Source organism: Triticum dicoccoides, chromosome 7B (assembly GCF_002162155.2).
Source record: "Triticum dicoccoides isolate Atlit2015 ecotype Zavitan chromosome 7B, WEW_v2.0, whole genome shotgun sequence".
Classification (NCBI taxonomy): domain Eukaryota; kingdom Viridiplantae; phylum Streptophyta; class Magnoliopsida; order Poales; family Poaceae; genus Triticum; species Triticum dicoccoides.
The window spans coordinates 35,109,030-35,121,136 of record NC_041393.1 but is presented as its reverse complement, the minus strand read 5'-3'; the positions used below and the strand labels follow the sequence as shown (position 1 = coordinate 35,121,136).

At 43.4% G+C, this 12,107-nt stretch overlaps 1 protein-coding gene and 1 pseudogene across 1 annotated transcript; one reads left to right on the top strand and one right to left on the bottom strand.

Annotated features, from left to right (window-relative positions):
- The first annotated feature begins 6,859 nt into the window (after positions 1–6,859).
- On the top strand, positions 6,860–10,205 carry LOC119338561 (F-box protein At5g67140-like). The gene is made up of 5 exons (XM_037610875.1): positions 6,860–6,948; positions 7,021–7,167; positions 7,284–7,419; positions 9,897–9,995; positions 10,137–10,205. The coding sequence occupies exons 1-5, from the start codon at positions 6,860–6,862 to the stop codon at positions 10,203–10,205; spliced, it is 540 nt and encodes a 179-aa protein (XP_037466772.1).
- A 477-nt stretch (positions 10,206–10,682) lies between these two features.
- On the bottom strand, positions 10,683–12,054 carry LOC119338560 (annotated as a pseudogene).
- Positions 12,055–12,107: the final 53 nt, after the last annotated feature.

The following is a 12,107-nucleotide window of genomic DNA, read 5'->3' as shown; positions in this document are numbered from 1 at the left end:
TAGTTGCAACTCTAACAGCAAAGTCATGTATATTACGATTCATTTCATCAAGTAATTCTCTTTGTGATTTAGCAACTTGTTCTAACTAGGTTTGAACCATAGAAGCATGTTTTCCAACACCTCTAACATCATTTGAGATTCTAAATAACAAGTCACTCAAGCCAGCAATCATATCAGAATTATATTTCAATTGTTTCTTAACACTTGCATTGAAGTGGTCATGTTTTCTAATGTAGTTTTCAAACTCATAAAGGCATTGGCTAGGGTGCATATTGTGAGGATTATCATTTTCATTGAACTTCATAAGAGAGTTTACCTCTAGCACCTTAGGAAGTGGTGGTGTATCAAGCCCATGTATTTCTTCAATAGGAGGTAAAATTTTAACATCCTCGGCTTTAATACCTTTTTCCTTCATATATTTCTTTGCCTCTTGCATATCTTCAGGACTGAGATATAATATACCCCTCTTCTTCGGAGTGGGTTTTGGCGGTGGTTCGGGAATAGTCCAATCTTCATAATTTTTAATATGTTATTCAATAATTCTTCAGCTTGAGCAATAGTTCGTTCCCTGAAAACACAACCAGCACAACTATCTATGAAGTCCCTAGAAGCATCGGTTAGCCCATTATAGAAGATATCAAGTATTTCATTTTTCTTAAGAGGATGATCAGGCAAAGCATTAAGTAACTGGCAAAGCCTCCCCCAAGCTTGTTGGAGACTCTCTTCTTTAGTTTGAACAAAGTTACATATTTCCTGTAAGGCAGCTTGTTTCTTATGAGCAGGAAAATATTTTTTAGAGAAGTAGTAAATCATAACCCGGGGACTACGCACACAACCAGGAGCAAGAGTATTGTACCAAGCTTTAGCATCACCCTTTAATGATAAAGGAAATAATTTGAGAATAAAGTTGATAGAACATGCGGTGCCCCCATGTTTGGTTTTGGTAATTGATGACAATCTCTATGGACTAATGGTTGTCTTGAGTTATATTTGAAGGATTTGTCCATAGGATTTTCTTGAAGTCCATGTGTTGGTTTCAAGGAGTTTATGAGTTGACCAAGGTGCTACTAAGGAATTATCCAAAGATTGGTCATGCGAGTGTTGAGCTTATTGCAAGCATGTCTTGAAGAAGAAGGTTGTGTGATCATTCATGTTTACCTTCAATACATCATCCAAATGAAGAGAGTTGCAAAGATTTAAGGTTGATCAAGACTAAGTCAATAGTGAATCAAGTTGATTAACTCACAAAGCGTAGAAGATGTACCAAGAGGGATCAAGTGATCCCATGGTATGGTAAGCTTTGTCCATTGCACTTTGTGTACTAACCTATGGTCTATGTGAGAGTTCTATGTGGGGTTAGGTACGTATCCATGGGCTTGCATCAATAGGAAGATATCATACAACCCATGGAAAGGATGACATCAAGTGGTGATCGTCATCAAGATTGCCGTGTGCAAGTTCAAGTGGAGCATCACGAAGAGATCAAGTGCTTGAATCTTGCCATCCATTGTGGTGTCAATGGACTTGTGAAGATGAGCCGAAGAGTGGCTCACCCATAGTGGACTATGGGGGAGCAATCATCTAGTCTTCATCGAGCCAACGCAATCAAGAAAGGTGGTCCATCTTGAGGGAGTCAAGATCGTCATCATCTAGCTCAAGTGGACCATGTGCAAGGCAAAGGTTTTCCCTTGATAGGTTTTCTATTTTACCGGTCTCATGGTGGTAGTAGGGAGACCGGGTTATATGATCGTTTGTCGTACTATCAAGGGGGGCTCTCAAGTTGGTAGCTTGATCGTATCGTTAGTAGAGAGCTCAAACCCTTGCATCCTTGCATCATGTTTCTTGGTTCTTGTTTGGTTCTCTTTGTGAGTCTTAGAGCTTATGGTCATCTTGATGACAAGCTTGAGTTCATCGAAAACGGAGTTCACATGCGTCTTCTATGATGTTTTCGGTGTTGGAGGTTTTACCGGTCTTTTCCGAGGAAGGGTTCTCACCATTTTCCTTTGGGACTTTTCTCATTTGCTTATTCTTGATATTTCTATCAAGATTGTGTTAGCCCATGTCGTTACCTTTCCAACAAACTTGGCTTCGTTGAATTCGGAGTCCGTTTGCAAAAGTTGTGGCTGTTTTGGTAAAGGCTGCAGCGATACTACCGCGACTAGAGCGGATGTAATTTTTTACTACCGCTCCAGAGCAGTACTACCATGGCTCCTGAGCGGTAGTACCGCCCCAAAGCAGTACTACCGCGGCTCCTAAGCGGTAGTACCGCTCCGGACCAAAATCTCGTGTTTTGCTCAGCGGAAGTAGGCACAGAAGTATTTTTTAAGTACCGCTCGCAAGCAGTACTACCGCTACCATTTGCGGTAGTACCGTGAGGTCGAGCGGTAGTACCGTGAGGACGAGCGGTACTACCGCTCCGAAGGTTCTTTTGTCCTTTTTGCCTCCTCGCTGTTATGTTTCGAAGGGTTACTACCGCCCTAGCGGTAGTACCGCTCCTTGGAGTGGTAGTACCGCTCTGTGCGGGCTGTGAGCATAACGGTTGGATTCGGGAGCTCCTATAAAAGGGGGTCTTCTTCCCCATTCAACTTTATCCTTTGAGCTCGTGTTCTTCCCTCATTGTTGAACTTCTTCGAGCTTGCTAACTCTCAATCCCTCCATGGATTCTTGCTAGTTTTTGAGGGAAAAGAGAGAGGAGATCTAGATCCACATTTCCACCAATCACTTTCTCCTCTATGTGAGGGGAACCCCTTGGATCTAGTTCTTGGAGTTCTTGGTGTTCTCCTTCTTGTTCTTCCTCTCATTTTCCTCCCTAGCATTAGTTGCTTCGGTGGGATTTGAGAGAGAAGGACTTGGGCACTCCGTGTGCCCTTGCCATTGCATTTGGTGCATCGGTTTGAGTTCTCCATGGTGATACATGGAAGTTACAAGTTGAGAAGCTTATTACTCTTGGGTGCTTGGTGCCCTTGAGCTTGTTCCTCTTTGGTGCTTGGGCGCCCTAGACGGTTGGTGGTGTTCGGAGCTCAATCATTGTGGTGTAAAGCTCCGGGCAAGCGTCGGGGTCTCCAATTAGGTTGTGGAGATCGCCCCGAGCAATTTGACGGGTACCGGTGATCGCCCCCAAGGGTTGCCAAAGTGTACGGGTTCGGTGACCGCCCCCAAGGGTCGCCATTTGTACGGGTTCGGTGACCGCCCTCAAGGGTCCCTTAGTGGAATCATGGCATCTTGCATTGTGCGAGGGCGTGAGGAGATTACGGTGGCCCTAGTGGCTTCTTGGGGAGCATTGTGCCTCCACACCGCTCCAAACGGAGATTAGCATCCGCAAGGGTGTGAACTTCGGGATACATCATCGTCTCCGCGTGCCTCGGCTATCTCTTACCCGAGCCCCTTTACTTATGCACTTTACTTTGTGATAGCCATATTGTTCTTTGTCATATATCTTGCTATCACATAGTTGCTTATCTTGCTTAGCATAAGTTGTTGGTGCACATAGGTGAGCCTAGTTGTTGTAGGTTTTGTGCTTGACAAATTAACCGCTAGGTTTATTCCGCATTTGTTCAAGCCAAAACCGTAATTATTTTAAAGCGCCTATTCACCCCCCCCCTCTAGGCGACATCCTCGATCTTTCAAAAGTAGTATCAAGTTTTCTCATCATGAGTAAAAAGGGTGGCTATATCATTCAACTTAGTAAGATGTGCCACAATAGTTTCAGTTTCATAACCATGGAAAGGATCAGATTCAACCAAAGTAATTAACTTTGGGTCGACAGAGAATTCATAATCCTTATCATCAATGAAGATAGGCGAAGTAGCAAACTTAGGATCACATTTCATTATAGCATTCAGAGATTTTTCTTTATACTTGTGTAATAATTTCTCTAGATCATCTCTATCCTTACAAGCAAGAATATCTCTAGTTGCCTCTTCACTCATAACATAGCCTTCCGGTACCTTAGGCAATTCATATCTAGGAGGGCTAGCTCTAGCAAGTGTTTCAGGAGTTTCAGTTTCAAGCTCATCATCAGATTCAATAACATCATGTTGTATTACTCTAGCAATTTGTTCATCAAGAAATTCAACAAGTGGCACATCATCATTATCGAGCATGGTACTAGCATCATCATAAGCATCATTCATAGTAGAAGTAGCATCATCAATAACTTGCAACATATCAGAATTAATAGCATGTGGTGGTGGTGTTGCAAGTTTACTCATAACAGAAGGTGAATCTAAAGCATAACTGGATGGCAGTTTCTTACTTCCCCTCGTACTTGAGGGAAATATCTTAGTCTTTGGATCCTTCAGATTCTTCATAGTGATAAATTGATAATGATCCCAAGTGACTGAACAAATATAACTATGCTCCCCGGCAACGGCGCCAGAAAAAGGTCTTGATAACCCACAAGTATAGGGGATCGCAACAGTTTTCGAGGGTAGAGTATTCAACCCAAATTTATAAATTCGACACATGGGGAGCCAAAGAATATTTGAAGGTATTAGCAGCTGAGTTGTCAATTCAACCACACTTGGAGATTAATTATTTGCAGCAAAGTGATTAGTAGCACAGTAGTATGTGTTGATGATAGCAGTAGTAGTAACGGTAACAGTAACATTGATAGCAGTGATATTGCAGCAGTAACGATAGCAGTAGCAATAGCAGTAACTTAGCAAGAAGAATATATGATAAATTCGTAGGTATTGGATCGGTGACTTGTTGGATGATATTCATCATGTGACAGTTATAACCTAGGGCAATGCGGCACTAGCTCCAGTTCATCGATATAATGTAGGCATGTATTCCGTAAATAGTCATATGTGCTTTATTAAAAGAACTTGCATGACATATTTTGTCCTACCCTCCCGTGGCAGCGGGGTCCATATTGGAAATTAAGGGATATTAAGGCCTCCTTTTAATAGAGAACTGGAACAAAGCATTAACACATAGTGAATACATGAACTCCCTCAAACTACGGTCATCACCGAGAGTGGGCCTGGTTGTTGTCACTCCGGGGTTGTCGGATCATAACTGTAGTAGGTGACTATAACTTACAAGATCGGATCTAAAACATGGATATAATGATGAATTCATAAATGGTTCAGTTCTGAGTTCATTGCACTCGGGCCCAAAGTGACAAGCATTAAGCATAGCAAAGTCATAACAACATCAATCTAAGAACATAGTGGATACTAGGCATCAGGCCATAACAAAACTAACATGATTACATGATGAATATCAACCAACTCCTCACCGACCAGCGAGCCTACGAGGGAATTACTCACTCCCGGTGGGGAGCGTCATGGAATTGGCGATGGAGATGGGTTGGTGATGACGAAGAACGAAGATCCCCCTCTCTGGAGCCCCAAACGGACTCCAGATCTACCCTCCCGAGGAAGAACAGGGCTTGGCGGCGGCTCCGTCTCATGGATCGTGATAATTCTTTCTTCCTGATTTTTTCTGGAAATATGTGATTTTATAGTATCAGGGGGGTCGTTTGCGGGGCCACCAGGTGGGTACAACCCACCTGGGCACGCCAGGAGAGGGGGCACGCCCTGGTGGGTTGTGCCCACCCAGGTGCCCCTCTCCGGCAGGTCTTGGCTCCAGAAATTCTTATTATTGATATAAAAAATCCTCGCAAAGTTTCGTTCCATTCCGAGAACTTTTATTTCTGTACAAAAATAACACCATGGTAGTTCTGCTGAAATCAGCGTCAGTTCGGGGTTAGTTTCATTCAAATCATGCAAATTATAGTCCAAAACAAGAGAAAAACATGAGAAAAAGTAGATACGTTGGAGACGTATCAATGACCATGTCAATGCTATCGCGAAGCATGACCATGGTACTCAAACATAAAAAAAGAACCTTGTAAGCATAATGCTAAATGTTTCATGAACAATTATACAAACACCACTGTATGGGTAACATCATGAGTTTCCTCGCCCTTTTCCCTAAATGGTTACATACTTCGAGTCCTGTCAACTATATCATGCTCTTCCTTTCCTTGGGAAGGATATACTCCCGATACTCGGGTATCATCACCTTTTCCTTTCCATTGGTCTGATTAATATACTAATCACATTTTCCTTTCCACTATTTTGTTAACCTTTCTTATGATCTATATGACATAAGCGGTAATATTTCCCTGTTTATGTAAACACCTTGATGTACAACTTGGTCAGAATAACCCTATTACTATTGATGGTGACATTTTGGTAACCACCGTTCGGACAGGTTGGGTGACGTTTTTTGCGTATGGACAGTGATGAGACAGCCCATGCGGACGTTTGTGAAGGGTATGGGGTCTCTGGGAAGTGCCGGTCAGTCAGAGCGTTCGGACCGGTTGGGTGACCTTTTTACGTCCGGACACTGACGGGGCAGCCCATCCGGACGTTTGGGAAGGGTACGGGGTTCGGTTGTAGATGTTTTAAGGCTAGCAAGCATTTCAGTATCAACTTTGACCATTTGTTTGGTCAACAAAATATTTGTTATACATCGAGTCAAAAATACTAGTATATCATTACATTTATGTTAGGAGTAAGTACTTTGGACTGTATATGCTCTAAAAGAATACGAGACCTTGAATGCCCACGATCTCAAATTCTTTGTTCTGGACTTTAGGGTCATAGCCGTAATTACTTCTTTTAGCAGCGCGGTTGGCTGGTTGGCGCCTCACCTCCATGTACGACGCGATGATGTGCACACTCCGGAAACATGTCCAGACTCAACTCCAGTACAGTGCTCCACCCGATCTGCCGTGCTAGTATAAGCCTTTCCTTCCGCGCGACGGCGAGAGCCAGACCGTGCAAAAATGGGGATGCAGCCGCAGACAGAGCAAGGAGAGGGCAGCGCCGCCGCGGCGAAGGAAATGGAGGAGGAGCCGCACATTGAGCGGCTTCCCGCCGACCTCCTCGCGCACGTGCTCGCCCTCCTCTCCTCCTTCCACGACCTCGCCATGTACGTACTACTACCAATCATGGACGCGCCATGATTCCCAAGCTTACTCGCTTATATTCTGGTCGTCGTCAGGGCCGAGGGAGTGAGCCGACGGTGGCGCCAGGCGGTGGGCCGGTCGCTGGCGTCGCGGCGGCGGCTGAGCTTCGCGGGGCAGCGCACCGGCGACGACTCCGCCGCGCGCATGGTCCGCGCCGCCGTCAATCTCCGCGACCTCGACGTGTGAGTAGATTCGCCGACCTGTTCATCAAATAGAACTGCATGTTCTTGCTGCATTTTCAAGCTTATTATTTCCATTTTTCTAACTGTTTGTCTCGCGGTGAATTTTCTTGGAGAAGTTCGCGGGGCTGCTGGGGCTGCCACATCACCGACGGAGGGCTGCTGCAGATCTCCACGGCGGAGTGCGTCGGCAAGCTGACGGCGATCTCGCTGTGGGGATTGGCCGGGATCACTGACAAGGGCGTCGTTCGTCTGGTATCTCTACCTCTCTACCTAATAATAATAAAGAGAATTGGATTTCTGTCGTCCGTCAAAAAAAATACCCCCAAAGTTGCTAGAAATTATCCACTATGCCACCCATAAGTAAAGAAAACGATTTGATTTTTTTTTTCAAAAGTCACCTCCATCTTGATGTTCTTTAAAGGTCTCACTCCCTTATTAAATACAGATGCACGAGTGCTCCAGTGGCTAACTCATTGCTTTTCTTCCCTAGAGACCAGGGTTCGATTCTCGGATGCGGCTAATCTGCACCCGAGCTCATATGCTCCCGCATGAACAGTAAAATTTAAAAAATTTCAAATTTTTTTTGAGAGAAACATTGACAAAAGTTCTAAGTGCCTGCAAAAATTCGTCATGAAATCACATTCCTGTAAGGCGTGGCAAAAAAAACAAATTCAGTGCTTCAAAATGCTTTCACTAAATTAAGTGGAATTTTCTGAATTTTTTTTGAATTTTTTTTTTATTTTACTGTTCATGCGGGAGCATATGAGCTCGGGTGCAGAATGTACTTTTCGTCGATTCCCACTTTTCACACTTTTTCCCTTCCTTTTCTCACAAACGTTCACTATATTAATGGGCCGGCCCATGTGCGTGGCTTCACATATCTTTTTTTAATTTAATTTTTCTCTTTTTTCTTTTCTCATTTTATTTCCGTTTCAGAAAATAAAATGTTTGTGAATTCATCATTCGGGATATTCCAAATTTAAAAGTTACGAGTTTCAAAAAATTGTCAAAGAAATCATAAAATGTTTGGGCATTCAAAAATGGAAAATCATCAAAATTTCTCGGATTCGAAAAGTGTCGGTGATTTTACATACCGTTCACAAATTATAAAAATCATGATTTTAAAAAGTGGTCAGGAAATAGTATCATGTTCATGATTTTTAAAAAATAACCATGTATTCGAAACACATTCGTGTATCTGAAAAAAATCCATGAAATTTAAGAGCTTGTTAACAAAAGTTCAAAAAAATTACAAATTCACAAAAGTTCTAAAAAATCACAAATTTTAAAATTAGTTCTCCAATATTTTTAAAAATCATCGATTAAAAAATGTTGAGTCAAAAAATGTTGAAGTATTCGAAAACTATTCATGCATTTCAAAAAATGCTCATAAACAAAACGAACGTTAAATCCAAAATTTCAAAAAAGAAATTTTTCGATTCGCTAAACTGTTCGCCGATTCAAAAGTCTTTTATGTATAGGATTTGATTAGTTTTTGAAAACTCTTTATATGTCTAAGCATTGTTAGTAGTTTGTGGTTGATGAGATAGAAAAATTTAAGTTTTAAACATTCCCTTGCACAACATAATGACAAGTGTGGCGTGAAGTGGCAAGCTCATAGCCTTGGGATTTACCACGTCAAATGCATTATGATCACGTGGACATCGCGATCATCATTAGCAAGGGTGAGAGAAAAGATAAGTGGCAATATGGTGAGCCCCCGTGTTAAAATAGAGGAAGATCATATGTCGTGGTATTAAGTCCAACTTATTAGACTAACGCATAAATTTTTTTCTAAATTTTTTAGCTCCCGTTGCAACGCACGGGCATGTTTACTAGTATATATTTATGCTCTGTTTTCTCCTCTTCCTTTTTTCTGATTCAACTGCTTGGTTGCGTTCTTCTGCAACGTTGATATGATGGCGTTGTCACATCACATGTGTAGCACAAGGATTTCACAATATGGAACTGTGAAGTCGCAGGATGTCGTCATATAATTATTAAGCCGGAGCTTTCGTGATAATTTATTGTCAGATCAAGTAATTGACCGCAGTAGCTTTCCATTCTGAGCCACCAGAAAGGTTTACTTAAGTTTATATACCCTTTTGTAACAGCACACATATATACTTATAACCTCCTAATCTACTCCCTCCCTTCCTAAATATAACTCTTTTTAGAGATTTCTACATATAGAGCAAAATAAGTAAATCTACACTGTAAACTATGTCTATATACATTTGTATGTAGTTCATATTAAAATCTCTAGAAAGACTTTTATATTGAGGAACGGGGGAGGGAGTACTTGTTTCCTCATAAGTACTCATTCATATCATTTTCTATAGTAAAATGTCGTTTATGTGTTTTATGTACTCCCTCTGTCCCAAAAATAAGTGACAAAGTTCATACAAAGTTGAGTCACTTATTTTGGAACAGAGAGAGTATTTGTTAAAAATGGCAGGACGTTTTTTTTTTATGTTTATGTTATGATAGTGAACATGCTGTATAGTACATGCAAAGGTCACTAGCATTTACAGAAACTAAACAATATTTTCTTTTGGAAAACCCTTGGATATTTGATGGAACCATCGTGAATTGAACTAGACAAGTTAACCATTGTGAATTGATATCTTTGATTCTTTTTTCTTAAGAAAAATGATATCTTCAATTCATCTAGAAAGGAACATCTTCAACTAATTTGTTTGTATGGTTTTTCCAACTTCCCTTTGCAGGTGTCAAGAGCCCATTCTCTGCAACACCTCAATATTGGTGGAACATTTATCACCGATGAATCATTGTATGCAGTTGCAGACAATTGTACAAATCTGAAGGTATGTCTTTCTTGCTAAATTTCAGGACTTTAGGGTGCAGATGACGGCCTTAAAAACAGTTGAAGATACTCTGTTGCAGCCTGCCTCTACGTGATACTCTGTTGAATATCTGTTTTGTTTAATGTGTCAAAATTGCTTCAGAAATCAGAACTTCCCTTTGGATGCAAATGGGAAATGGTTTCTTTGTTAATTTACGATAAAGAACAATAGTTTACAAATTAGAAATGCTTATGGAGATTACAATGTCAGTCATGTCATCAACATCAGATTCATTGTATCATCACCGATGCACCATGGGCGCCAAGATGTTTTTTCTGGCAGATCAAGAATTTCTAATGCATGTCGGGTCAAGGTGACATAACACAATGCATCCTATTATCACCATTGGTTCGCGCATGTATAATTGTTAGTTGGGGACTGTAATATATTAAAAAATGATTGCTCGCATAAATAAGAAATGCATGGAGCCTATGTTGCTCGGCCAAAGTTAGATAACTAAAGTATAGATTTAGACATGCGAATATTCAGCCATACATCGAGGACTAGTAAAAACCGAATTACCAAATTTAGATTACATATTCACACGCTGTGGGGTACTTAGAATTTCATGATGATATCCTTCGCCGCCTTTAGCTCAGCGGGCAAGAATCTAGCAATCAGCTCCTTGAGAATGGACGGGCAACTGCTCTACAGATGCTCATAACCATCACTTGCCACCATAGCCTCAAAATTGAAAGGAGAGGCAACAAACTCAAAGCAAGCTTCCTTTAGTCCAGGGCAACCATGTTGTTCAGCTAAAGCTAAGCTAGTGGCCACGGTGTCGGAGTCAATGTGGTTGCACAGCTGCTCCTCGCATATCAGTTTCAACCTCTCGACATCGTACCTGTCAGCCGCGACGAGTAAATGGCCAGCCATCACCACGTCTTCACGGGCGATCTCAAACGGTGAGTCGTCCGTGTATATGAAATGCAGCAATGATTTGAACACGTCGCTCTCCATATCGCTGATCTCTACAAGCGGATCACCGGCATTCTCCATCATGGAGCCGAAGAGCTCCGCCTTGAAGACGGAGGACCGAGCAGCAAGCACGGACCTATGGGCTAAAAGCTTCTCCCCGCCGACGTGGAAGGCGACGTCCGCACCATCCATGCTCTTTAGGAGGCCCCCGAGGTCCCGGCACATGTTGCTGGGAGGAACCACTACAAACTGTCGTTTAAGCTTTGTAATTTCCTCGCAACGGATCCCCTTCAAGACGGTGACATGGCATCTGAGGGTGAAACAGTCGTCTATGAGATGCGGCGATCCCTCCAAATCCGCCTTGCTGATAAATTTGCTGTAGCCCCATCTGGGATCTTTTGGCGTGAAGGTCTGTACGGACTTGTAGGCACGGGTGAGAGAAGGCACTGGCACCCCGGCCTTGTCGAGCACACTGAACTTGCATCTCACTTCTCACCTTGACATCCTTATCGGCACCCTCAGAATCAAGAACTAGGTAAATAGACACGAAATCGGCATCCTTGTCACCGTTGGGGCAGTAACGCACGGCCCAAGCATGGCCTCCAACGCGAAAAGGAGTAGATGTTGCCCACTTGCCGGTCTCGAGCAGGGCCTTGGTTCTGGAGTATCCCGCTATCTTGAGCGTGTATGACCTATCCTCGGCGTCAACTACGATAGCACCATCAGCAGCAGTAGCAGAAAGATTGCAGTTTTCGTCTGAGGAGGCAGTAGTTGGCGACCCACCGAAGCAGCATCGCAGCATTATGCCGCTGCCGCCCCGACCGGAGGGGTCGGCGGCTCGTACGTCTCCTCGAGGAACAACGGCAGTAGCGTCGTTATGGCCGGAGTACTTGGAAGCGAGATCCCCGCAGACCGGGAGCCGGAGGAGGCGTGGGCGGCGGGCGAGCTCCCGATCGAACTCGTCCAGCTCGTGGCGGTCAAACACCGACGGCGGCCGGCTACCGCGGTTGAGCCACCGACGCGCGCCCCGCTTGCGCGTGGCGTCAGATCTGGCGCGGCGGCAGCGCTCCGCCTCATCCCCGGAGCTACCATAACAGTCCATGGCTTTGGCAGGCTCGCCGGTGGCGAGAAATCGAGCGGGGCGGTGAGGAATCG